The sequence below is a fragment of the Salvelinus alpinus genome, chromosome 9, assembly GCF_045679555.1.
Source record: "Salvelinus alpinus chromosome 9, SLU_Salpinus.1, whole genome shotgun sequence".
NCBI lineage: Eukaryota > Metazoa > Chordata > Actinopteri > Salmoniformes > Salmonidae > Salvelinus > Salvelinus alpinus.
In genome coordinates, this window is record NC_092094.1 from 44,356,418 (window position 1) to 44,384,351 (window position 27,934).

General features: G+C 45.5%; 2 protein-coding genes across 4 annotated transcripts in view; both read left to right on the top strand.

Moving 5' to 3' along the window:
* The window catches only part of LOC139530170 (DENN domain-containing protein 2A-like), a 36,033-nt gene extending 13,754 nt beyond the window's left edge, over positions 1-22,279 (top strand). The window contains exons 2-21 of one of the 2 annotated variants that reach the window (XM_071326336.1): positions 770-943; positions 2,334-2,420; positions 4,248-5,282; positions 7,830-7,954; positions 9,553-9,671; positions 9,891-10,088; positions 10,561-10,654; positions 11,117-11,167; positions 11,307-11,494; positions 13,146-13,255; positions 14,159-14,228; positions 14,390-14,467; positions 15,064-15,204; positions 15,459-15,607; positions 19,846-20,023; positions 20,182-20,223; positions 20,377-20,473; positions 20,621-20,890; positions 21,065-21,151; positions 21,335-22,279. In XM_071326336.1, the coding sequence (XP_071182437.1) occupies positions 2,335-2,420; positions 4,248-5,282; positions 7,830-7,954; positions 9,553-9,671; positions 9,891-10,088; positions 10,561-10,654; positions 11,117-11,167; positions 11,307-11,494; positions 13,146-13,255; positions 14,159-14,228; positions 14,390-14,467; positions 15,064-15,204; positions 15,459-15,607; positions 19,846-20,023; positions 20,182-20,223; positions 20,377-20,473; positions 20,621-20,890; positions 21,065-21,151; positions 21,335-21,366 (3,150 nt within the window). In that variant the 5' untranslated portion in view covers positions 770-943; position 2,334 and the 3' untranslated portion in view covers positions 21,367-22,279. The remainder of the gene's footprint in view (positions 1-769; positions 944-2,333; positions 2,421-4,247; positions 5,283-7,829; positions 7,955-9,552; positions 9,672-9,890; positions 10,089-10,560; positions 10,655-11,116; positions 11,168-11,306; positions 11,495-13,145; positions 13,256-14,158; positions 14,229-14,389; positions 14,468-15,063; positions 15,205-15,458; positions 15,608-19,845; positions 20,024-20,181; positions 20,224-20,376; positions 20,474-20,620; positions 20,891-21,064; positions 21,152-21,334) is intronic. The other variant, XM_071326335.1, reaches the window with a different exon arrangement.
* Positions 22,280-22,368: 89 nt separating this feature from the next.
* The window catches only part of LOC139530171 (transcriptional enhancer factor TEF-3-like), a 35,537-nt gene continuing 29,971 nt past the window's right edge, over positions 22,369-27,934 (top strand). For both annotated transcript variants that reach the window (XM_071326337.1, XM_071326338.1), the window contains exons 1-2: positions 22,369-23,193; positions 27,390-27,683. In XM_071326337.1, the coding sequence (XP_071182438.1) occupies positions 27,677-27,683 (7 nt within the window). In that variant the 5' untranslated portion in view covers positions 22,369-23,193; positions 27,390-27,676. The remainder of the gene's footprint in view (positions 23,194-27,389; positions 27,684-27,934) is intronic.

Below are 27,934 nucleotides of genomic sequence, written 5' to 3' on the forward strand. Positions count from 1 at the left end.
TCTCTCACACATCAACAGTCCCAGACCTTTCTGAACAATGCTCATTCCCATAGTTCCTCTGCCGCAGCGTGCATCAGCTGTCACACCAATCAGATGTCAGAGAGCAAAGGTCAGTGGGGTCACATTTCCCTGTGATGTTTTTATTGGCCGGAGCAGATGGCGTCCCCTGGCCACATCATTGTGGAGGTTGTCATCTCTCCCTTCCTGGGTCAGGGTTAACGGCTGCCAGAGACAAAGAGGTGGCTAAGGCCCTATGTCTCTCTCTCGCGCTCTCTCCAATGGAGTTAGTTACCCCAGTAACGGGCTTGGTCCCAATAAAACTCCCTGGCAGCGCTGTCAGGTTTACAACTTTACTAGATACGAATTCATTGGCTGTCACATTGAGTGAAGGGGGGGGGGTATCATATGGAGCTGCCTGCTACTGTAGTGCCAGGCTTTGTGACTCATTCGGAGCCTGTAATGGTCAGTCAGTTACACTCAACAATTAAGTGTTCCTCAGTTTGAGTTGTGGGACTGAGTCCACGGAACACGTTCAACTGTGGAGAACGCAGTGTCGCAGTGAGGCAGTCAGCTTTCCATCACAGAACTCCTAGAACAGCACCTTGCTTTCACCCTGGGGCTCCCAAAAATGAATGACAGCTGAAAGCCTCAACCTCTTTCACTGTGTAACTTTATTCTTGTATTACAATTCATAATATCCACTTTCCTTCCCTCTTTTCTCTCTCACTCATTTGCTCTCTCTCCTTTCCTTCCACCCCCTCACTTTTAGTGCTCAGCTGAAAGTCATTTGGGCCTGCAGGCGAGGGCCTGACGCAAACCCCTCCTCTCCCTCTCTGGGGGGATAGCCCAGTACTTCTCCAACAGACGCCAGAAGGGGAGAGAGGGATGGAGGAGTAGAGCGAGACAGAAATAGAGACGGACAGATAAAATGCACTTGGTTACGGTAAGGGGTTTGTCAGCCAAAAGCATAATTTCTCTAGTGTCAAGTTATACTTAAACACTGAAGTGGAAAAAAATAAGCCCTGAGCTGTGCAGTTTCAAAACGCTGGGCCAACTACACAGTTGACTCCGCCAAGGAAGAGTTCAGCTAGTCAACAACTTTTATGTAATTCAGCCAAATTGGGACATTTTCTTCAATGACTTGTTCAGCTACTCTGGGGACAGCAATGTATGGCATATTGCCCGACTGGGCAGGCATTCCCTGCGTCCTGAGGGCTGGGGTGAGGGGTTGCAGCAGGGTTAGCTAATGTGTGGGGGTGGAGGGGGAGTTTGGGGACTGGGGGTGGATGGGGAGTTTGTTGGAGTGGGCAGTGCTCAGGAAATGTTTAACGGCTCATGGATTCCCTGGAGCCCTCTAGCACATCTGGGTGAGGTCACACGCACATTCCCCCATCTGTTGGTTCTGGGAACTGCTTTGTCTAGCTATGTGTATGTGTGTGCGGGACGTGTGCGTCTGTCCAGCAGTCTGTCTGTCTGTCTGAGTAACTGCTAACAGGCGTTTGCCCAGATGCGTCCCCTGATGTTAACACCTGAGCCAAATCATGCCAGGACGCTTGACCAGCGTTTATGGGCCTGGTCGTTGAGTGCTTGTCTAGTGTGTGTCCCAATTGGCACCATATTCCCTATATAGTGCACTACTTTTGACTATGTTTTAAGCATAATAAAGTACAGAGGAAAATGTCAGCTGGGGAATGGGAAGGGAGCCACGATTGATGGAGGGTAACACGGTAAACAAAATGCTTCAGCACTGCTCTTGAACACATTCCAGGTCTTCTTGGAGAGGTAGTTAGTCAGTGAAGAGGATCGATTGTGTGATCTGTTGTCAAGTGAAAAACGTTCCTCTCAAGTTGAACTGAATACTGCTTCTTTTGTGTTGGAATGTTGCTGATGTTTTCCTAATAGGCCTCAATTGCATTACGGTAAGCTACATTCCCCCATGTGCCACATGGACTGTCCTCTGTTAACTTCCGTGGGCTCAACATCATTTAAAGCATCATTTACAAGTGTATCCTCCAATTACTAATCAAGTAGGGCTCTACAGTTTGGGGAGATTCCGCACAACCCGTGAGGTCTCTTCCTCTTTCTGCAGTTTTAATTTACAGGCGTTTCAAGGCTCACAGAACTCAGATGGAGGCTTAAAACCACTAGTATATAGCATACCCGTTAGCCTGCTGACTCTTAGTATTTACGTATATCTCTGTGTGACAGTCCAACCCTTTTGCTCCATGAGGAGAATAAGTCATCCACAAATGATCTCCTCTAACAGACCCATAGCAATCTAATTCTACTACCTGGATACTTTTGTGTCTGACTGTCTTTCTCTGTCATTCCAGGATGCCAGCTGCTAGCACAATGACTGGTGGGACGGCCCTGCTACTCTGTACCAACACTGACAACTGTGTCTACCAATCAGTCAACGGGTTTGTATTGCACTACTTCCTGTCTACATTTTACAGTCCACTCCATGGAACCCCTTAGAAATAGGCAGAGGGCAACGGTGGCAGGCAAACTGTCCCATGTGGTGCTCCCACAATGGAGGGCCGGCTGGGCAGAGGTTGCCATCTGCCAGCTGGATACTGTTACTGGTCACCCTGTTGTCACTAGTGGTGAGTAAAGCCCTATAGCCCTGTAAGCTCCCCACTGTATCTGTGGTAACATTTTAACCAACAGACCTTCCTGACATGGCAGTGTATTCAAATGCATGCCTGTGCCTTTGTAGACCCAACTACTGTTCATGATCTCTTGTTAGTGTCATGTCCTTTCTTTCCTTGTTTTGAATCCCCACCCCTCTTTGGCATGTAAAGCTATAGATTTCACAACTTGAAGAAATACCAACATACCTGGAAAAATCCCAGCAACAGATCTATTCCCCCCCCCTCATTAGACTCCTCTTCACCCACTTCAACTCGTTCCCCTTATCTCTTCCCATCTCCTCATGCTCTGTTAGCTCAGCTGGCCAGAGATGGTTGTTGTAACCCTCTTCCGGCCCCATACCGCCCCCTCCAGCCCCCACCGTTCTACTCCCTTCATCTGTGGGTGAGATAAAGCCTTCCCATAGTTCCCTGCTTTTAGCCAGGCTCTCCTTATGAAACAGGCCTTTCCCTGCTTTTAGCCAGGCTCTCTTTATGAAACAGGCCTTTCCCTGCTTTTAGCCAGGCTCTCTTTATGAAACAGGCCTTTCCCTGCTTTTAGCCAGGCTCTCTTTATGAAACAGGCCTTTCCCTGCTTTTAGCCAGGCTCTCTTTATGAAACAGGCCTTTCCCTGCTTTTAGCCAGGCTCTCTTTATGAAACAGGCCTTTCCCTGCCAAGAAGAAGAACCCTATTGATCCCCTTCTGCCTCCCCTCACTCCCTCTGTCTGTCTGTTCCTCCCACTCCCACTTTTTCTTGGCTTTGCAGTTTGACCTAGCTAGTTTTTCTCCTCCTGCTGCTTCATAAAAACTACAGCCTCAACTGAAGGGAGAGGCATACATTTTTTTAAACTTCTATTCAAAAGGCACTCGCACATCTGAGGGATCTTTGTTGCAGGTGCATGGTAACAGTTGATTGAGATGAGATAAAAGAAGAAACCCGCACATTGCTCTTGATAGTAATCCCTGCTCTTTATTAAGCTTTTCAAGGCTTTTAAAACCAAGATAATTTGCATGTTTTTACCAATTACAAAATTGTTTAAGGGAGCGAAGGGAAGTTGTACTGGCCGTTTCTGTTAGGTTTCCTTCAAGATTGCTGATTTCTCCTTTTCCTATATACAATAAAGCAATGTCATCAAATGTTGCAGCCAGCGGTTGTGTTTCCTCTGTTTTAAAACCCCAAAATTTGATGAACTGGCCTTGATCCAACATGGAGTCAGTTAGTGGGTCAGCTTTAGTTTAGAAAAGATGCACGTCTGCTCTCTGCTGCCTCTCCCCTGGCTGTGTACACTTTCATCCCCCCCAGAAATGGTTGTTGCTTGTGAACTTTGACCTCGCGTTCAAACAGTCACGACCCAGTCATCGTGCAGAAATGCATACTGAAGTTCGACAAGGGGTTGTTTTACGAGAACTCCTAATTATTTACTCCATAAAATCAAGTGCCAGTTATTTTATATCTGAAGAGCCTAGACACTTTTGGAATTTTTAAACATACGTGGATATCCAGAATTGAGCTCGATGATTAGTGCTTTGTCTACACCTGTTTTTGATTGGGTTTGGCACTGCTATCTCTAATCTGTGTGTGTGTGCGCGTGTGTGTTCCTATGCATGTGTGCAGGCTCCAGTGCTGCGGCTTGAAGGTTGGGGAGGCTCCGTCTGCAGTCCCCCAGCGGCCAGACGTGGTGTGTGGGGACAGGGACACCTCCAAGCGGCCCTTCTCCCCCCTGGTCTCCCCTGTGGACGGGCCAGACACCACTGACACCATCCTGGCTCACAGGAGAGCCACCTCGGACCCCCAGACCACCATGGAACACAGACTGGTCGGCTGCAGTAAACTCAACAAGACCCCGGCGGGTCTGAAGACCAGCGCCAGCATCCGGGACAAGATCTCCCAATGGGAGGGAAAGAAGGAGACCCTCCCTACCGCCCCAGTGGTTGGAAGTGGTCCATGCCTGCTGACCACAGTGCACAAGGAACCAGAGGCTGTGAGAAAGAAGGAGAACTCGGAGGTCCACAGGCCGGACAGTAAGAGGTTGGTCAGCTGGGAGAGGCAGGACTTTGGGAAGGAGCATGCAGGAAAGTTGGGGGATTTATGGCCAAAGTCACCTGAGGGCCCCACTACCAAGGGGGACCGAGAGGTGATACTGGATAGAGGACCCCTCAGAGGCAGTAGTAAACCCACAGAGACAGCCAAGGAAAATAAGTCAGTTTTGACTCACATTAAGAAACTGGAGCAGGCCATGAAAGAGGGTCCCACCAAACCCTCCTTGGTGTTGCCTGGGAACTATTTCTGCCCTCCATCCGAGGAGCCGGAGGAGGCAGAGAGGAGGGGGAACGAGCCCATATTTGGAACACTGGACGTTATGGGGTCAAGGCCTGTGGGGTCATCGCGGCAGCGGAGGTCAGGTGACCCTGAGAATGTGTACACTGAGCCTGGCGCTGCCAGTCCCTCCATCAACCCCTTACCTAAACCCCAGCGCACCTTCCAGCACCACACCCCTCCCAGCACCCCAGCCTCAGGACTGAGCCTGGGCAAGGGGAGACGTGACCTGCCCCCTCTGCCCTCCATCCCCCCGCCTCCCCTACCCACCTGCCCCCCGCCAGCAGTCTGCCGGAGACAATGGGCAGACCGAACCCGAGACAGCAGTAACAGGTAAGAGACAGAGATCAGACGGAGATGAAATGAGACAATATGGGAGGAAATACAGCACCCTCCGATTCAGATACAGATTCATTCATTGCCACACCTTAGATTGGCGGTGTTGTCTTTCGGTACAGCAGTCTTTCCCTGTACATGTTTTACCCTAACCGCATACTTAATCCAGTGCAGCGTCTCATTCTGCACATCTGCACTGAATCAGAGGGGGCGATGTCATTCTGCTCATCATAGCATTCTAGAGGGTGAGGTCATTGGTTGGAGCTGTGGAATGTATACATGGAACATGAACCTTGCCAAGAGACTCCTGGCAGGAAACAATAACATGTTGCACTGTGTTTTTGTGGTTGATTGGTCCTTGGAATATCAAGGGCTTATGGTGGAGTCATTTTATAGCCCTTACGTGGCATTGATTTACTTTTCATTTTCACTGATGAGTTCATCCAAGGCTTCTAAAAGCACAGTGTGTGTTTTCAAGTATAGAACTAAAGAAACCCCCTGTCTGGACTCAAGCGTTTGCATGTTTCTATTGTTGACTTCTTTAGTAGACTGCATTCTCGTAAGACCTAGTCTGGCTGTGTAACGTTCCATACCAAATATGGAGGTTTCACACAGCTGAGGTCTGTTTCCAAACTCTTTGTGAAGTCGGCCCAGGTTTCAGCCCAGCTAGCACGTAACCCTTTGACACATGCCAACAAACGGGTGTGATCATTCTACAGTGGTCCCTGCAGCGTACGCTCAAACCGGTGTGATTAGAACGTCCAGTTTCGATTGAAACAACCGTCAGCGTTTGAGCTGTCCACACACCTTTTTTTCCCCACAAACATTTGGCACAAACACAGTCCTAACAAAGTTATCCCCTGAATTTGACCAGTTGATTTTTTTGGATGCAATGTCCAGACATGCTGTCGATACTTCTGTGAATAACACAATCATCCAAACCTGAAAATGTAGGCTACATTAGTCCTAGCGCTAAATGAGGAAAGATTGACATTGACAAGCGGTCATATTTATCCAACTCTCTGCTGACAGAAACCACAATATTAATTAGCTAATAGCAATCACTATTTACAATTCATTGCATCACAGGTGAGCTCACCATTGGTCATAATAATTGAGTAAAACACTTTCTAGAAATCAAAAGTAATCCGACGATGGATAGTTTGTGCGCGCCACCATGTTTCTTTCTTCGCGTCAACCAAAGAAGAGGAGTTTGGTCTGTTTGTAGACACACCCCATTTCAACATGCATACTGCATTCATTCACTTCCCTTCGTTCACTTCTGGAAGTTTACTCAAAAGATGAGTGAACCATTCCTTCACTTCATTTTGTAACGTCTTTGATCTGACAGACATTTATGTGACACACAGAATGTATTGTATAATGTCAACAAACATGGCACCACACATAGCTGGCAAATAGCTTAGCATTAGATCATTATAATCAGTACAACTTTGTCACCAGTACTTGAAGATATGTGAATAAAACTGTAAATACATTATGCTACACAAAAAAACGTCCAGGGGCAAACCTTCACTTTCACTTTCAAGTTTGCTCCTCACTGACACCGTGCCACAAAAAACAATGCAATTGCATGATTAATGCCTAAGCAAATTACTTTCCATGTGTCCTATCTGTGCTTGGAGTTCAAAAGTTAAACTAAGCTAGCAGTGTTTTATAGTCTTATTGAAACATTCAGTGAAAGTTTAAGGAAGTTATTCAAAAACTTCATGTATTTCCTTTAAATATCTTTCTAAACAATTACAACATTTAGCGGCTAAGAACGTTTATTTTATTACCTTCAAATATCCTATAATTTCTGTTCTCAGAACCTTAACCTCCCAGGAAAACTTTCAGGGAACCATAGTAAAATCTTCTCCGAACCTCCCTGCAACCTAAAAATGTACATTTCCAGAACAAGTGTTCTCAGAACGTTTTTTTTTTAAACTTCCGATTTACTGGTCAGGAAACTTATGGCTTCGTTCCCAGAACCAATCGGGAACCAAATACATGTTTCCACAACTTCCAAAGAAACAAAAGTGCAAGCTGGGAGAGTGTGCCCCACTGGTGCACTGGTGAAAAATAGTGCGCTATATATGGAATAGGGCTGTCAAATGGCAGTCTTTTGTGGGTTTTACAGAACAATAGTCCTATTGGAAGAGATACTGTCTGTTTCCCACTGGGCCAGACTGTTTGGCAGCAGTGGTGCACACACAGAGATGGGCATTCAGAGCTGGCCAAGAGGAGTATCTGTCAATCTGCCTACACACACACACACGCGTGCGCGCACGAACACACCACACACACACACACACACACCTTTACCATCTGGAGGGCTATAGAGATAGGTAGTTCTAGACTTTCTCTGCTTCCTTTACCTAGGTCCCAGAGGTAGAGAGAGAGCATATGCAAACAGTTCATCTTGAATCTTCACCACCAGCCAATACTGTCAAGTCAGATTATTTGTGTTCCTTACTTTAAATCCACTACTTCCACTACCAATATGTTTCTCCCACCTGGCTGATCCGTGTGTCTGTCCTACAGGAAGTCCTATGAGTTTGAGGATCTGCTGCAGTCATCAGAGAGCAGCAGGGTGGACTGGTACGCTCAGGCCCGACTGGGCCTCACACGTACTTTATCAGAGGAAAATGTCTACGAGGATATCCTAGGTAATGCACCTTCTTCCTGGTCCTAAGTATATGTTCCAAACATGGGCTTGATGGCTCAGTTGGTTGGAGCTGTGTTGGTTGGTTTGCAACATCAGAATTTCTGCATGGACCACATATACAGAGTATGTTCTTATACTGTACGTTCTTAACACTGGATAGTGGAAGTGTTTAAGGGTTGACTCGTGTCATGGGCCCTTCTGCTCAGGGACAACTCAATGCCACAGAGTTCAGGGGCATGTTCAGTAGGGTACACTGTAGCATAACTCAGTGGAAAACAAAGCTGTTTTCTTATTGGACAAGTTCTGTTTCAATGAATTTAAAAAGCATTTGTTACTTACTGAACACAACCCATGTGTTACTAAGGTTTTCTTTTGTGCTTTTTAATTAAGAGTCATGCTGCTTCGGTATTGTTATTAGTAACAATGTGGTTCTCTTACCTACGTTTCTACGTTCTGTCTACTGTGTTGAACTAACCCCACATCCAGCCTGTTTAGTATCATGTTGGTGTAATGGAGTTTTGTGCGGTCTTAAAATGTGTGTGTGTGTGTGTGGGGGGGGGGGGGGGGGGTGCATATTTGTGGCTTAGTCCCCTGGTGCATTTTTGGCAACATTCTCTATGGTTTCTATGGTTTTCATCACTCACACTATGAGTATTGGTCGTTACATCTAGGGTATATTCAGGTCCGTGCTTTAGAGTTTAACCATAACAATCAAATGGTGTATTTTATTGCATTTGGGTGCTGTCTATACTTAGTCTGTATTTTCTTAGTGTCTAAGTGGAGTACTTAGAGTGATTTCTAAGACATGGTCTACCGAACCCCCAGCCCCCCATGGGTCAAGTAACTCATGGCTCACACTGTAGGAGCAGCTTTAAGTGCCTATGGGAGGAAGAGCTGGAGTTGGAGCTACAGAGAGGGAGACAAAGGCGGGACAGCAGACTGTTATAACTGGGTATGAGTGTCTCCACCATTAACCCCCCCCCCCCCCCCCCCCCCCCAACGCTAAACACAACCAACTTGAGCTTGCTCTTTCAAATAGACAAAGCAGCAACCATCACTAGAAAAATCTCTATCACAGACCATAGTAGGCCTATAATCATATAGAGATATTTGCCAGTGAAATGTGAAAACCAGTACTCTAGCTGATCCCTTGTTTTTCTGAGGAGAGGAGGGGGAAGAACTGTCTGTCCCGGTCTGACGTCCCCCTCTAACAGGTCCATCTGGTAGATGGATCGACGAGGGAGAAGAGACCGGCCCCGGCTCTGGAAAATGGGCCTCACTGTCCCTGCCTCTCTCTCTTATCTGCGCTCACAGCAATGGTTGGAGTTACTGGTGCTGTAGTGTAAACTGCATCTGTGCTAGAGCGGACAGTTTATCTTGGTGAAATATGAGCTTGGTTGCAAGCAAGCACTGCTGCTGGCAGGTCTGTACACACACACATCTGGAGCAAAAATATTGGAAACGCAACCAAAACATACCGGCAATGAATTAGAGCACTCGTTTGGGTAGATTGCCGTCCAATTAGAAACGTAGGACATTAGAACCGTGGTTCGATAGCATGTTGCTGAGTTTTTATGTGGAGGTCTGTATCCTTTGCAGACCCTCCGTCAAAGGAGAACCCTTACGAAGATATAGAGTTGAAGAGAAGTTGCCCTGGAAACAAGCGCTCTTTACCCATCTCCTCTCCCTCATCCCTTGTCCCCGACACACCGGCCAAGGTACATAATGTTTAATGAATTGTCCCTGATAGTAATGTGCATTGTGCTTCTAGTGAATGTGACCATAGTGATCAACTGCTTGTAGTGATCAGATTGTGAACTAATCAAAAGCAATAGAGGCCCACTATACAATTTCAGGACAAAAAACCTAAAAAACATTGATACATGTCTCGGCCTCCCCCCCTCTTCCTCCCCTTCCTCTATTCTGTCTCCCTCCAGCTCTTCTCAAAGCCAGGTTTCTTCAGGCAGAACTCAGAACGCCGCAGCTTCAAGCTCCTGGACCTGCGTAAGACCAACCGGGACACCGGCATCTCCTCGCCCTCCCGCATCAGCCCCCCCTCCACCCCCAGCAGCCCTGACGACACTCCCAGTCTCTCAGGAGACCCCTACAACCGCAGGCGCAGAAAGATCCCCAAGGTAAATGGGGGGCCTACCAGACTCCTAACCTCCCCCTATCCTCAGTAAATTACAGGCACAGTCTACTGCTTTGGGGTGCCTGGTGCTCTCATGCGCCCCAGTCTAGTACCAAGGCATGGCCTGCCTCATGCAGTTGTCTGGGAATAACTTAGACAGGACAGAGACTGTTAAGAGAATGTACCTAGACAGGACAGTTAAAGATTTATTTTGACAATATATTTCCATGGAGAGAGAGTGTCTCCCAACAAGTGTTGTGTCCAAAAAGTCTCAGAATAGTACTGTGTGGTTGCTGCCAGTCTGGCTATAGACTAATAATACTGTCGTAATTGCCTTTTTTGGCAAGGTAATGACCAAGGAGCTGGCTAATAAAGCAGAAATAGACAGGCACTCAGGTTAACCTATGTAGTGAGAGGGTGGTTCTGGGAAGTTACGATGGAGGATTCTTGTGTTGTGCTACTTCTTCTCCCTACAGATGGTGCTGAAGATCAACGGCATCTTCGAGTTGAGGAGAGGGAAGAAACGCATGAAGAGGGTGTCTCAGTCTACGGAGTCCGGCTCAGGGAGAGGTGAGGCTGGGGTAGACCTGCCAGGAACACACCGAGGGGGAGGGGCTCAAGCTGCTTAAAGGCTTACCCCTACACTACACCTCTACCCCCTTACAACTCTACCCCGCTATTCCCCTAGCCCCCTTCTCCCTTACCCCCTAGCCGTTAGTTTCACAGCTGCTTTTGCTACACAGTTTGGACAACACTGCCTCATATCTCCATAAAAGCAACAACACTCCTCCATATTTGTCCACTTAGCTTTATGGGTATGTTTACATTTTTGGGTCAGTTGCATTTGACCCATTTTTCAGACGAGTGTTTTGTTGTTGCTTAATCAAACACAAATGTGGAAAGAGTTTGTTATTGTGAATGAGTACTATGCCATATGTGGAAATGTTCTGCCTCAAATGTTATTTCACATTATTTACAATGTGGTGGTCACATTCACTCATTATTCTGTTACTTTGTTTCTCTTTGATGCAGTGACTGATGACAACAGTGAGTCCGAGAGTGACACAGAGGAAAAATTGAAAGGTGAGGACATCCTCAAGACTATCTGTGTGAGCGTGTGTGCGTGTACTGAAATGTATAGTGCTCTCTCCTTTCTAGAGGGGGAATGATTGGCTGAAATCTGCCATTCCTTTGGATTAAGTGTATTTTATTGATGTGTCAGCTCACAGCCAGCGTCTGTCGTCGGTGCAGTCCATGTTGAGACAGACGGGGCGGTTCCGGACCCTGGAAAGGGGCCTGATGGACCTACAGGAGAGGAAGCTGTTTGAGTACTTTATAGTGGTGGCACTTCAGAATACCAAGGCTGGAGCTCCTTATCTACCAGAGGTCACTCAGCAGTTCCCCCTCAAGGTAGTCCGAGCTGACAGCTAGTCCCCAACCAACTGGAGTGTTCATGTGTTTATCTTATAAGTGACTTTTAAAAAAAAATGACTACACCTACAGTATGTGTGTGTGTGTGTGTGTGTGTGTGTGTTATCAGACATACAGTACCAGATGAGTTTGGAGACACCTACTCATTCAAGGTTTTTCTTTATTTTTACTATTTCTACATTGTAGAATAATAGTGAAGACATCAAAACTATGAAATACCACATATGGAATCATGTAGTAATCAAAGTGTTAAACAAATCAAAATATATTTTATATTCTTCAAAGTAGCCACCCTTTACCTTGATGACAGCTTTGCACACTCTTGGCATTCTCTCAACCAGCTTCACCTGGAATGCTTTTCCAACAGTCTTGTAGGAGTTTCCACATATGCCACTTTTCCTTCACTCTGTGGTCCAACTCATCCCAAACCATCTCAATTGGGCTGAGGTCAGGTGATTGTGGAGGCCAGGTCATCTGATGCAGCACTCATCACTCTCCTTCTTGGTCAAATAGCCCTTACACAGCCTGGAGGTGTGTTGGGTCATTGTCCTGTTGAAAAACAAATTATAGTCCCACTAAGCGCAAACCAGATGGGATGGCGTATCACTGCAGAATGCTGTGATAACCATGCTGGTTAAGTGTGCCTTGAATTCTAAATAAATCACTGACCGTATCACCAGCAAAGCCCCATCACACTTCCTCCTCCGTGCTTCACGGAGGAGAACCACACATGCAGAGATCATCCGTTCACCTACTTTGCGTCTCACAAAGACACGGCTGTTGGAACCATAAATCTCAATTTCCACCGGTCTAATGTCCATTGCTTCTTATTGGTGTTCTTTAGTGTTTTCTTTGCAGCAATTCGACCATGAAGCCCTGATTTCATGCAGTCTCCTCTGATGAGATGTGTCTGTTACTTGAACTCTGTAAAGTGTTTATTTGGGCTGCAATTTCTGAGGCTGGTAACTCTAATGAACTTATCCTCTGCAGCAGAGGTAACTCTGGGTCTTCTTTTCCTGTTGCAGTCCTCATGAGACAGTTTCATCATAGAGCTTGGTTTTTGCGACTGCACTTAAACTTTCAAAGTCCTTTATTTTCCGCATTGACTGACCTTCATGTCTTAAAGTAATGATGGACTGTTGTTTCTCTTTGCTTATTTGAGCTGTTCTTGCCATAATATGGAGTTGGTCTTTTACCAATTAGGGCTCTCTTCTGTATACCACCTCTACCTTGTCAACACAAATGGTTGGCTCAAACGCATTAATAAGGAAAGACATTCTACAAACTAACAATTTAACGAAGCACACCTGTTAATTGTGACGCATTCCAAGTGACTACCTCATGAAGCTGGTTGAGAGAATGCCAAGAGGGTGCAAAGCTGTCAAGACAAAGAGTGGCTACTGAAGAATCTCAAATATAGAATATATTTTGATTTAACACTTTCTTGGGGTTACTACGTGTTATTTTATAGTTATTAGTTAGTTATATAGTTATAGTTGTATAGTTATTTTATAGTTTTGATGTCTACAATGTAGAAAACAGTTAAAAAATAAAGAAACCCTTGAATGAGTAGGCGTCAACTTTTGACTGGTACCATAGCATTGAAGCTAACCTGTTTATTCTCTGTCAGCTGGAGAGGAGCTTCAAGTTCATGCGGGAAACAGAAGACCAACTGAAGGTCATTCCTCAGTTCTGTTTTCCTGACGCTAAGGACTGGGCCCCCGTTGACAACTTCCCCAGGTCAGGCTGCTCACACACACATGCACCCCCCCCCCCACCCCACCCCATATAGGAGGTGTTGACAAATGATGAATGGGAGGCTAGTGAGCTGTTAATAAAGTGCTTTAGGTATTATGAAACAACCTGTCACTTCTTCCTGACACACATTGCCCAATAGTACCTAGACCAGGTCAATCTCACAAGCACTACTTTGTTTCCAAAGGTGACAGTGTTTCTGGTGGGAGACAGGTAATAATTACCGTTTACTAAATGTGTTATGGGTACCGGCTATTGGAATGTTAGCTCAAGCAAACCGAGGTTGCATCCCAAATGGGATCCTTATCCCTATTTGGTGCACTACTTTTGACCAGGTTCGAAAGGGCTCTGGTCAAAAATAGTGTACTCTATTAGCGAACAGGGTGCCATTTGGGATGCAATCAGAGCCCCATTACACACACCTGCAGAGCAGAGACATTGAGCTGGCTGACACGGTTCCTGTCAGAGAGCCAGGGTTGGTCAATGCACACCTGTCAGACAGACTGGAGCTGTCTTTGTGTGGGTTATGCAGAGTAAGTCTGCCCTGAGGGGAGGACTGGAGAACAAAGTAGGGGGTTATTGGTTTTACTGGTTTTACTGATATCAAGAAATGACCAGGGTGGTTTGATTTTTCCTTAAAACAGCAGTAAACTATCCTAGACGTTCTTAAAGTTGATAAGATAAGATTACTTTAAAATGGGTGGTGCACAATACGTAAATCACGTAAAAAATTTCAAAGTTGGCTGGCTAATCTGAGGTTGTTTTGTGAAATACAGACAGGAGTTTGAGTGCTCTATTTTCAACACACAACTCACTCAATTTCTTAACAGTTTTATTGCTCCTACATATGAATAGTTTCCAACCTGTGTGAATTATCTTATTTTCCAGTGAAACGTTCTCCTTCGTCCTGACTGGTGAGGACGGGAGCAGACGGTTCGGATACTGTCGTCGTTTACTGGTAAGCTACTCAAATGGCTACTTTTGTTATTTTCACCTCATCCACTTCCATGTGTGTGTCACTGACCTGAGTGTTGACAGTGATTGGAAATCCCTGTGTTGATTTGAATTCAAAATGGAGGGCCCTATCACTCACTGCACTGTCCTGCTCTGGGTCCACAGCCCAGTGGTAAAAGCAGGAGGCTGCCAGAAGTCTACTGCATCGTCAGCCGGCTGGGCTGTTTCGACCTCTTCTCTAAGGTACAGTATACTATACACATAGTGCCTGGAGTTTTTCCTGGTCAGGTCACATGTTCAGGCCAAAATCCCGGGCCTTCAATTCAGTATGGCCACCCACAGTGAGAGGAACTGGAGCCCACATGTACCCACAGAGCCCCTCCCCCTCCCTGTTTGTAACTTTCCCACCGCAGCTTTTCAAGCTGCAGCCCTGGCTCCAGTACACAAAGACACATGTATTTCAGTGTATACAATATATTATAAACTGGGTGGTTCGAGCCCTGAATGCTGATTGGCTGAAAGTTGTGGTATATCAGACCGTATACCACGGGTATGACACAACATGTATTTTTACTGCTCTAATTACGTTGGTAACCAGTTCATAATAGCAATAAGGCACCTCTGGGGTTTGTGGTATATGGTCAATATACCATGGCTAAGGTATGTGTCCTAGCATTACTTAAATGTGTTGTAGTGCATTTATATCTATAAGCTTCAGTTTAGTGTACTGTTAAGTGTACTTTCTATACCATATTTAATTGCGTAAGTTAATGTGCTTTAGGGTAAAGTATAGTGTACTTCCTACTCCATTGTGAATGTGTGTGCTGTCTTCCCCCTAGATCCTGGATGAGGTAGAAAAGAGGAGGGCCATCTCTCCAGCCCTGGTGCAGCCCTTCATGAGGGGCATCATGGAGGCTCCCTTCCCCGCCCTGGGGAGAACCATCACTGTGAAGAACTTCCTGCCTGGCTCAGGCACTGAGGTGAGGGGGAATAAACGTTACAGAGTAGGGGTGGCTAGAGTCGATTCCACCACTGGCCATAGGAGGCGGCCTTCGCTTTACTGAAAACGTCATTGACTTGAGGTGTTTATCTTGTACGTTATAAACGTTGGATGTGTGTACACTGTGCTGTATGCAAGTGTGTTTTGTGACGTTAGTAGCCTGTGCGTTGTGTGTCTATGTAAATACATCTCTTTCTCGCTCTCTCCCCCTCTCTCGTTCTCCATCTTTCTCAGGTGATAGAGCTGTGTCGTCCGTCTGACTCTCGTCTGGAGCATGTGGACTTTGAATGTCTGTTCTCCTCTCTGTCGCTGCGTCTGCTCCTCAGAGTCTTCGCCTCTCTGCTGCTGGAGCGCAGGATCATCTTCACTGCTGACAAACTCAGGTGGGACACTACTGTGTGCTCTATGGCCACTAGTGATGGGGGGATCTATACAGTTACTTTGACTCCAAGTATCGATTTGTCATCGTTTTTTTGTTGTTGCTAGGTAGCGACAGCTAGCGCTAGTCGGCTGTACCTGTGGCAAAACGCAGCTATTTTTCATCCTATAGCTTGTTCTCCGAGGTTTTTTCAGCATTCCCCCCCCCCCCCCCCCCATGACTGATCAAAACGACTTTCCGCATGTTCTCTTTTGTCTCTCTACTGCAGACTTATACAGAGCAATATGTTTGGAACATCGAAATAAAATTGCAGTACTGAATTGCAATACATATAGAATCGTGAGAACCTCCATACATGAAATTCCTAGCCCAAGTGGCCGCGTCCCAAAACAAGCCCTAGCCTCTATTCGGCCTAGTCTAGTAACTAGGAGCTAAGGTTAGAGGTTGTTTATGGACTGGCTAATGGGTACGTGTGTTGCTCAGTGTCAGATTCAGAAAACGTTAATGTCCTCAGAGGAAATTCATCTTGCAGCAGTCATAAAACATATCACATCTAAAAATGTAAAATAAATAGCAAAGATATTTACAAGCAAATAGGCAGGGTAAGTGCAGTTTCATAGTGCATGTGCTAAGTATAATTAGTCCAACATTTTAAGTTGCAGAATTGCATTTGGAATAAAAGAGTACTTTTATTTTTTTAGCCTTAGGTAGTCTGTACCTGTGGCCAGAAGGAAGGAGCTGTAATTCAGGATGGGAAGTGTACACCGCTATTATATTTGCCTTCAGGAGGGCTCTGCCCAGGTAGAGAGATGACCGGTCTTGCTGTTGCTGTCCCATGATTTTTCCACAAGTCCTGACTATCTTGCCCAACCTATTTTTCTGTGCCACCTTGATATTCCCAAACCAGCAGGTCAAGCAGTAGGACAGAATGCTCACAATGAACGATTTATTAAAGAGAACCATGATGATTAGATCAACATTAAAGTGCAGTTTCCATAGGATATAGTCTGTTGGCCTTCAAAATAGCGTCAGTACACTGATCCCAGGACAGCTTGTTGTCAATGACCAACCAAAGGTATTTGTACTCCTCCGCTATTTCAATGGGCTCACCTATTATCAGTGATGGTGTGTGCATGGTAGTGTTCCTTCGAAAGTCAATCACCATGTCCTTTTGTTTTTGATGTATTTACTATTACATGGATGACTCCGACCAGACAGTAAAATCATTCAGACGGTCCGTGCTCGGTTTCATCCCCTTCAAGAAGACTGACCAAAGCAGTATCGTCAGCATATTTGATCAGGTGGCACTCTGGGAACCGGCTCCGGCAGCTGTCTGTATACAGTATGTATAGTACTCCAAATTGGAGGGGGTCAAGAAGGTGTCTGGTGGTGGTTTATGTATGCCTTGACAATCTTTTCAAGAGATTTAATCAAGAGAGGTAAGAGCGACAGGTCTGTAATCATTTGATGCAGATGGATGGGAGGTTAATGGAACAGGTACAACAATAGATTATTTTTCCATAGTGATGGAATTTCCAATGTATCCAGGAACTGCTGAAAGAGAGCAGAAGATACCACTCAGCTGAGTGGAACAGTGTTTCAAGACACGACCACTTACATTATCAGGCCCCGGGCTCTTTCGTGCTCCAGTGCTTTTGAATACTCGTTGTATGACTTCCTCATCGATGACAATCCCGCTCTCTGTTGCCATGACATCCTCCTCCAGACAGGCCAGGGGCGCCCCCTGTTTCAAAGCGAGTGAAGAACTTCAGTTCATTGGCTGTAGAGGGCACACCCTCTCGTTTTTTATCTCTTTGTTCACCTCTCTCTACCTCTTCGAGTGGATTCCCGGAGGCAAACACTTGTTTCTTCTTGTTAAGCACCACTTTCAATTCTTTGGTCACCCGTGGTACGCTAAGAAATATCTTACATGTTTTTTGGGGGGATCGCCAAATAAACACAACTCAATATAGTCAGATATTACGTTAGTCAACTCGTTCAGGTCAGCTGATGATTCTTCAAATCCACTAAATGAGGTACAGTCAAAGCATCTCTGCAATTGATCACTACTGTCATTGTCCCACACCTGTGTTTGTTTTTCCACCGCCTTCCCCCTTTTGACTAACTGTCTATAAGTTGCTCGTAGAAAAAAAGTGTTATGATCTGATCCACCCAGTGGAGGTCTGGCAAAGGATGAATACACTTTCCGACCGAGCTGTAAAACAAATCAATGATCTTATTTTTCCTTGTTAGACAAATCACATACTGGGTGCAAGTACTCAGTGTGTTGAGAGTGCAGCTATTGAAATCCCCCATGATGAATTTGGGCGCATCAGGGGAAATCGCATCAAGGTTTTGAGTGAGGTTTGAAATGTTGTCCGCTGCATTGACACGGTTTGCTCTTGGATAGATATAAACAGTTGTTATAAAAAGCTGGGTGGAATTCTCGGGGGAGGAAGAAAGGGCGCAGTGACAATGACAGTAGCTCTCTATCAGGAGTGCATATTTTCTTCCCTTGACAATCGTAGTTTTATATCATTTATCAGAACAGACTCCGCCTCCGTGCTCCTTACCACTAGCTTCTCTGCCCATACGAGTGATGGTGAATCCGTCAGGGGTGACTTCAGTCGGGCACCGCCTCCGACAGCCAAGTTTCAGAGGCCATCACACAGGCCTCTGTATTCATATAGATACCGAGCAGGGTAGTTGGAAGCGGAATCTTTGTTTTGTTCCTCCTCAACCTCTGCCGCACGCCTCCTTTTCCTCCTTCACCGGGTTGTTTTGTCTCACCATCTCTGCAGGTATGTCCCCTTTGATCCATTCTCCCGAACGTGCGTTATTACATTGTAAAAGAGCTATAGCGGATGTGTGGTGCCCGCCGACTTTCTCAGAAGTTCGCATGCTGTTTCAGGTACCAGCTAAATTAATCAAAGTAGGAGAATAATCCACTGTATGCACGTCATGTCGCTCTACCGTAGCCTAATCAGTAATCCGATGCAACATAAAACACTAATACACTACTATAGACAAAGCAACAAAAACGGACGAGTTTAAACGACGGACAAACGCTGCAGGGCACCACTGCGCAGCGTCCTCCTGCCCATCCTCAAATAAGCCTCACGCTTTCAGTCACCGTAGTCTTTTGAGTACATACTGCAGCTACGGATCAGTACAATTTAGTACTTATCTAGCTACCTTTTTTGTTATACTGTATGAGTAAACCGACTTGAGACCAGTGAGATTAGGTGAAAGGCAGAGGAGAGGGAACAGGATGTGACAGACACACCAGACAGACAGACAGACAGACAGATGGCTCCTGGAATAGAGACAGAGAAAGAGTGTTAAGGAAGGAATGCTGTTGTGTTATACAGTCGTCTAGGGAACAATCATTTCTCTCTGGAAATATGTCATGGAAGCCAGATACAGGGTTGGTGTAGAAGTGAAAGCGTTAAGACTGCTGTGTGCAACCGATTTGACGCACTAGCATCCACTATTCACCTGCTATTGACGGGTGCCTTGAGATGGACTATAAAGCATTTCCAGGGTCTTTCTTGGATGTGCATTTCCCTGTCACTTAGGTGCTGTTGACATAGGCAGCTCAATTCTGACCTTTTGCCCAATTATTGGCAATAGTTGATCTGCTTGATCAAAAGCCTAATTAGTGGAAAAAGATCTGAATTGGGCTACCTGTGTAAACTCCGCATCATTAAATGCTTCTGAAAACCCAGCAGGAAAAGCTTGTGAATCCACAATAGATTGTTGTTCCACTGTGACATTTTTCTACTGTTGCATTGAAATGAGTGGAAACTTGGCCTCACAATCACTGATTTTTGTTTTTGACTTAATTAAATGAAAACAGACACGCACATTGGAGGCATTAAGTTAACAGCGCTGGGTTAGTTCATTCACTCCCGCAATATATATTGTAGTGTTAAATCACGCCCCCTAAAGATTCATGAACAAGTCCTCAAAAAGCCATGCTTTACAAAGTGCAATGTTCAGTTTTATGTTCTAAAGCAGGTCTTGATAATAGCTGAAGAATCTGCTACTACCACCTTGTGGTGGAATATAGAACTGCATTGAATACAGTACAAAGCACACTGACTTATATTACGTGGCTATGTGTAGGCTGCCACTACAGTCATATTTTTGCCGGTAGGTTTTTAATTAATGTTTACAACTTGTTCAGTTCTGGCAGTTGACATCCTATTCTCTCCCTCCCTCTCACCCCTCTCGCTGCAGTACTCTGTCTCAGTGCTGCCATGCGATGGTGGCTCTACTCTACCCGTTCACCTGGCAGCACACCTACATCCCTGTGCTGCCCCCTTCCATGCTGGACATAGTATGTACCCCCACCCCCTTCATCGTGGGTCTGCTATCCAGCTCCCTGCCCAGCCTCAAAGAGCTGCCCATCGAGGAGGTGAGACCAGGACCCTGAGCCCAGCCCACTGTGTGTGTGTGTGTGTGAACCCCTAACCTCATCCCTTTCCTCAATAAACAATGATCTCTGTGGGTCTACTCTGAGAAAGAGCTGAGGCTGCCACACTGTGCAGAAATGACATCCGGCTCTCTCCTCAGGTCCTGGTGGTTGATCTCGGCAACAGCCGCTTCCTCAGACAGGTATACATCCCTAACAACGGTACCCATAGTAACAGACAAACGACATACTGTATGTCTCTTACATAATTGGCTACACCCATAGATGTAGCTGCAGCTCTCTGCTCATGGGACACAGTCGTCATTTCCTCTCACACCTCGGTCTTTCCTCTCCAGCTGGATGACGAGGACTCCATTCTGCCTCACAAGTTGCAGGCTGCTCTGGAACACGTTCTGGACAAGAGGAAGGAACTGGCCAGTGAGATGCCCACCGGTGAGTCAGTGCTACTATATTAACACCTCTCGCAGAAAAGTCATGTTGTGACTGATACTGGCTTGACGAAGGTCTATGCGACTGTTGACATATGTTAATTACCATATGCCTACTCATGACCGCCATGTTGAATCTGTCTCTCTCCAGACTCGAGCTCCCTCAGCACGGTGGTGTCGGAGACCTTTGTACGTTTCTTCGTGGAGATGGTGGGCCACTACCCTCTCTTCATGGGCGGGGGGGATCGAGAGGACGATTCTGGAGCCCCCTCCTCGCCCACCCCGTTCTGCTTCCAGCGTGAGGCCTTCCGCAAGGCCGTCACTTCCAAGAGTCTGAAGAGGTTCCTGGAGGTCTTCATGGAGACCCAGATGTTCGCTGGGTTTGTGGCAGAGAGGGAGCAGCGCAGGCAGGGTCTAAGAGGTGTGGAGAAGGGTAGTAGAGTGTTTGAATTTTGTTAGTGCCTGGTTGTGGGCACTCCCATAAGATACGTCTGCTTTTCGAGTCTGTATGCCTGTCTGAAATGCATAATTATGAGAATTTTGCATACTTGTCTAATAGTTTTGTGTGTTCTCGTCTTTCTGTCTGTCTGTCCAGGTTTGTTTGAGGTGAGGTCACAAGATTACCTGGACTCTCTACCAGGGAGCGAACATCGTGGGGTCAACAAGTTCCTCAAGGGTCTAGGTGAGGCCCAAATCCTCTCCCATACACCTTATCCACTCTAGTACCTACATACATCATATACCAAGTCACTCTGAATAATAGGCGTTACATTCGTGAAACTACACTCCTCCTCCATGTTTGAAAAGGTTGTCACTCACGCCAAAGTTATTTTGATCCGGTTCTGTTGCCTGTTTTTATTTTCAGGAAATAAGATGAAATTCCTGTCCAAGAAATGATGCCTCGGGAGGGGACTCCATGAGAGGGAGCATGTTCAAAAGAGGCAGAGAACAAAACACTTTGTCTAAGGACCCAAACTCCCTGTGGATAGCATGAAGAAGGGGACTGTGTGTCCACAAGCTTATGGAGACATTCTGGGCAAAGACCGAACACTCCTGGCAATATTTGGACTGAACATGAAGGACTTTGGAGGGTGTTGGGGTTTAGCAATCGGACCAGAAACATTCATATTGTCGCGGCCCCAAAGACACAGACCCATCAAGGAACGTCGTTCTCCTTTGAGGTCTTATCATTCCCGAGTGTGTCTCTGTTGCAGCTGAGAGCTTACTTTTGTAAAGCTGTCGGCCTTTATAGTGTACATTGATGTACTGTATAGCACAGTCCATTTCCATTCCTAGAGTTGGGATAGAATGACTCCACCCACAAACCTGAAAGACTCCACTGTTGCTGGGTGGGCCAAAAGACCATTCCATTTTGTACAGTACCGTTTAAACATTCCACATATTTCTATTGACTACAACTTCTATGTTAACAGGAGGCTTAAGTTAATTTATACTGTGTACTTTTTAGAATAACTTTTGCTTCTATTTTCCCTCCTTCAAATGAAAGCAAAAGAATATCCTGCAGTTTTGTGATGGGCTTTATGTAGTCTGTATGGAGGAGGGGTTGTAGACCACTGGGTTACTATTGATGGAATATACCACTGTGACAGAGTGAACTATGGATTGGAATGGGTGTAAGCCAAAAAAGAGAAATGATCAGAAAATCATACCTTGGAGAAGGCAAAGTAGGCCTACAACAAATCAATATGCAATTGTAAAACACCACTAATTTTGCCTTAAACCTGATTTGAAAATGTTATGAAACAATTAAAGTTATTTTTAATTAATAAATACAAGGATGTGGGCCTCATTCATGCCTGATTGCTATTGCTGAGGAACTAACAGCTATTACAACGTTATAAACTGATTAGTAAATCACACATATTATCACTCATAAAGGGTTATTGACTTGATGTCACGAAACAAAAGGACAGTATTGTACAATTGAGCCCTTAATTTAAGTCATTTTCTACATTATCCACTGGAGGGCTCTCGCTATTACACATTTCATTCAGTACATACGCTCCAGTTGTTCAGAGTCCACTCTACCAGTGCTCAATTTATTATGGTTTCCTTAAAGATGAATAGCACAATCGATTTTCCTCGTTTGCTATAAATAAATGACCATTGATATCGAACGAAAAATTATCATTATGAACGAAATATATCAACATATGTTGCCAAAGGACATTACAAGTTTTTTTTTTTTTATTGTATAGTTAGCCTAATATAGTAATTTATATTATCAAATGTATTACTTAAAGTGCCCTATAAACAATATTTGTTTAATCTTCATTGTAGGGTTATTTCACAACAAATTATTAGAATAGGGCTGATAAGGTTTCGCAATAGCTTTGTCCCTTTGTGTGTTTGTCCCTCTGTAAAGAGGCAATGACTATCCCCGACCTCTGTTTTTCTTTGTGATTTCCTTTTCCCCCTTACCAAGGCTGGCTTTTCCTTTTCGGTGCGCCGTCCCCTCGAATCCCCCTCCCTCATTACGTGTTGAGCGGTCGGTCCTGCCTCCCTATTTCCCCTCGTCTTTTTCGCTCCCTTCCAGGCTTCATGTCATACCACAGCTAATTCCTGACATTCCAGCCCTCTTCGCGCTTCAGACTCAGGAAAGGGGCGACAAATTTAAATATATTTCTTCACAGAAATCTGACCCCAAAAATTCCACTTGCCTGTTTGACCCAGCGGTGTTGTCTGTTGCTTGACTTTCAACAGGTACGTTTACAAAATGTTAATCTGTCTCTTTGCTTTGTTAGTTGAACATCTGTTTTCTTTCATAAACCAATGCCTCTCAAGTTGTTATCAAACTTTCTGTTTCAGAGTTAGACTGGTCAGCTGTAGCCGTAGTACAGGTGTCTGCCGGTTACATTGTTTATAAAACGCTGTATGAGGTACAAATTCTTTACATTTCTGACATTTTTTGGTCGAATTTCTAAATGTGTATCCCTGCACTGTACTTCCTGCGTTTCGGACGGAACTTTTTAAAGGAAACTAATAACGTCATAGGCGCGCAGTTAAACGTTAGCGCTCCTCTGGGTGATGGGCTACTGAAATTATAAAATGAATAGATATGTTAACAAAATAGATATTTCAGTTGCCTCATTTGAGAATGTCAGTTGTCAGAAAATCTGAGAATGTTTCCGAAATAATAGACATGAGTGAATAGTTTTTTTGTGCCAAATAATAAAATAAAAATACCAGTCTACTATTAATAATAACTATTACTCTGAATTACTTCCACTAACAATAACTACAGCTATTAATACTAATTTAGCACTTGAGCTATATCTTCAATAACTAGATCTAGAGAAATGAAAACAATCACATGTGTATTATGTGACTATGATTATTAATATTTGTTATATGCCCATGAAAGTAGTTCCCATGATCTTACATGTTAATATAATGTGTGAGAAGTCCACATACCATACATTTACAGAATGCCTGTTAAGTCAACAAAATGTGGTTTACTGTGTTGTCTGTGCCCAAGCAAAATTCAATTATCAGGCATACATTTTATATAGTTTTAACGTCCACATTTTCAAACAATTTTATTTTCGCCTTGTTTATGACGTAATGTACTTGGTATGCTGTTTTTGAGTCCCCAAATCCAACCACTGCTACCTTGGCATATTGTGTGCGCTGTGCATAGCCAGCGACGACCAATCAGCACACACACAGGGTTTGGTTTTGTAGTGGAGTGGATAAATTGTGTAGAGTCTAGTCATGGTGGTGCTGACAGGCTGTGTGAGGGAGTATTTTTGGTCTGGGTCCCAGAGCAGGGTTAGTGTGTGTGTGAGAGAGTCCATCCGTCCCTCCCACGGGGCAACAGGTGGAATGGGCCAGGGCCCTGGAGAGGTAGGGGGCAAGCACACCCCTGTTAGGGCACTCTCTTAAAACTACTGTATGACAGCCAAGGGTTATTCATGTAATCAATACTTTCTCACTTTTACTTTTTCTGTCTTGTGGTCTCTGAGTTCACTACCCTAGTCTGTTTTTTAAATAACATACTGCAGCCTAATAATGATGAATTGCTAACTTGTCGTTCTGTCTCTGTCAGTGTGTTTGTATCATCAGGTCTCTGCAATTTATCAAAACTCATAAGCTGTCTGTGTTGGTGTTTGCACTTCTTTTGCCTTTGTATGCCTGTGTGTGTGAGCGAGCATTTGTCTGTGTTTGTGTATATTGAGCTGCCCTGAGACTGTCCTTGTGCTGAGGAGACTATATTCAGTGTGCTCATCCCACATAGCGAGCATTCCTCCTCCACTCACACGAGAAAGCAGAATAAGGCCTTGGATATGAGCCCTACAGAACAAAGAAACCCCCTGGCATCCAAGCCCCAACAACCCACGTCTACCAACAATCCTCCTCTCTTGTCTCTACGTACATATGTCCAACAAGTCATTGGGCTGTATTGGTGCACATGTTTGATGGATCTCTCTGTAGGGATAACCTTGGATTGAACTCTGTCTTGACCCTGTAATCTATGATTATTGTGAGTTATGACTTGAATATACTGTGGGATTTTCATGATGGTTTTGATGTGAGGTTAGTTGAGGTGTATGGAAGCGTTAGTGGCATTGGCACAGGGTGTTACAGTAATTAGGCAGTGTGTTTGTGTGCGCTCAGAGAGCTGAGTTGATCTGCTCCTTACAGGGCGACACAGTGGGACACCGCACAAAACATGCCTTGGCACAAAACATGCCAATCAAATGTGTTCCTTTCTCTCCCGATGGTTTTCCACTCCCCACCCAGGCTAATGCCAATCCTTGAAGACCATAGCTGTGTCCCAAATGGCAATCAATTCCCCATCTAGTGGTAGTAGTGCACTAGATAGGGAATATAGTGCCATTTAGGACACAGACATGGTCTTCTAGGATCAGGCATTTTATGAGAGTATGTTTCCGAGCATTACATTCCGGTCCCGATTAGAGGAGACTGTCCAGTGGAGCACCCCCGTCTCTCCTGTCCCCCTTCACCCCTCACCCTCTCTGGCGTTGACGCCCCTTGCAGTCCTACCCACCCCACAGCACACTGAGTAGGCAGTGAGCACTGTGCCAGGTGCAAGTCGAAACTGATGCAGCTGTTCCCTCTTATGACTGGGGGTCAAATGGTGGCGAGGAAGTGGGCAACGCTGCATAGTGTGTATAGGTGTGTGTGTGGTGTAGTCCTATGTGCATTTCTGGTGTCTGAAGTGAAAGTGTCAGGGTGTGTTTGTGAGTGTGCGTCTTCACGAGTGTATATCGGATTTGTTCCATACTTTTGTGTGTGCATTTCTGTGAAGTACACACCTGCTTCCTGTGTGTTTGTGTGTGTGTGTATGGGGGGGAGAGGAGATCTGTGCCCCCTGAGCGCAGCATCAGCTGGGAGATTATCCCATTGAGTGGGCCCAGGGGAGAGGGGCCGAGATGGAGGACTGGAAGGGGACACCTGATTTTTAAGGGGCTTACGTCAATTAACCCTGTTGGACACTTTGGCTGAGGAACCTAACCAGCGTTAATGGTTTATGCCCCACAGCTCTCTACACTAAACGTTCTCTTTCTTCATCAGTGTTGCACTATAACATTTTAATTACAGTTGCCCTGCACTCCAGGTTACTCTGTGAGCAAAGTAAATAAATGTACTCTCTTTGAGCACAGCAATGACCATTTCACCATAGATCCCTCATTTAAAAAGTTACTAAGATTCACCACCAGAGCAAAGAAAGGGACTCTACAGTGTACGTTTGCCCTCCTGCGTTGTTTCACAGTGTTGTTAGGTGCATGTGTGTGAGCAGGGTTAACTGGCCAGCTCATTTACAGGAAGCCCATTGGAACGTCGGGAGGCTCAGAGGAAGAGATTGTTTGTGACACCCTGTGACTCATCAGGACCACCCCTTCCCTCCTGTCCCACTCGTTACCCCCCCCCCCCCCCCCCCACACACACACACAGTTCAGCACACTGCCAGGCAGCCCAGATACCAGGCAAATCACACATTATAATGACTAACCATGTCAATAGCCTTAAATGTCAATTGGCAGCCCAGATTTGCCTATAGAGGAAAACAAACAACGATCGAGACAGGCCTCACCCAGTGACCCGAGCAGGAAAAACTCTAATTATGCATTACTGAGAAACCTAATGATATATTCAGGTCACATGGTCAGCAAAAATGGTCAGCAAAAACTCCCGGCCCACCCTAGTCATGTGATCGGTACTGTACATCCAGCTTGAGTGTTAAAGTGTAATTGACTAGATGGAGAGAGATGATAGACTTAAAACAACCCTGACATGATCTCCTTGATGTGTCTGTCCAATCTTTCTCTACCAATGGCGGTGTGGTGGGGATCTCAGTTGAATGTGTTTCCCGGTCTGTTGGCTTAGTGACTCCTCCACCCTCTGTCTCTAGGTGCCATGCTGTTTGTTTTCATGGCTCCATAATTACATTTTTGATCCGAGGTGCTTTTTCCAAGTAGGATTAGCGACTCTCCAGTGATGTGGTCCAAGATCTTATAGCCTACGCACGCACACCGCTCTTCATTATGACTGCACTCTGACGTAACTATCACTTTTCTGGATGGAGCGCCTCCTTGGGCGGACGTCAAAGGACCTGACTATTGTTTGGGTTTTTGTTTCATCTTCATTTCTTGATGTTTGAACTTCTTGAGGGAGATCTGGCAAGATGTTGAATAGCTGACCATATGTAGTCACAGACCAGTACTATGGACCCCAAGACATTTCAAAGTACCGAATGCTTAGCAGCATAATCAATATTTGAAACCAATCCTTGTTATCCTGACAAGTGCATAATATGGTACATCATTTTTTTTACAATGGGTATTGCTTTCCTATGTTCGTGTTCTAACATTCTCCAAGCCAGCACTCCTTGACTCAACCTCCCCTTACCTAAATATTGTCTTTTGCTTCCTCAGGATCACCCTGTCCTATCTTGTCCTTGGCCCCTGGAACGCACCATCTACACCCTGCTCCTCCCAGCCCGGTCCTGTTGTCCTCCCGGCCCCCCACCACGTCTGCGGAGTGGGTGCCGGCCCCCTCCCCTGGGGGCACCAGTGAGGAGCTGAACGAGCCTCTGGACAAGCCTCTGGAGAATGATGCGGAGGGCGTGTGGAGCCCCGACATCGAGCAGAGCTTCCAGGAGGCCCTGGCCATCTACCCGCCCTGCGGACGCAGGAAGATCATCCTCTCCGATGAAGGAAAGATGTACGGTACGCCCCACCCTTTTCCGTCTATTCCCCGGTGTTATGTGATGGCTCTGCAGTCCCCTCGCTCTTATATGGACACACACTCTCAGGCGCTGTCCCTTGATGTGCAAGATATTGCCTTTTTTTCTGGTGATATTTGTACGTAGCACTGTCCCTCACATATTTGTGAAACCTTTATGTACAAATACACACACCATCTTCATGTTTCAGAGCGCTCTTCACATCACACAGCTGTCCCTGTTTTTAATGTAGTT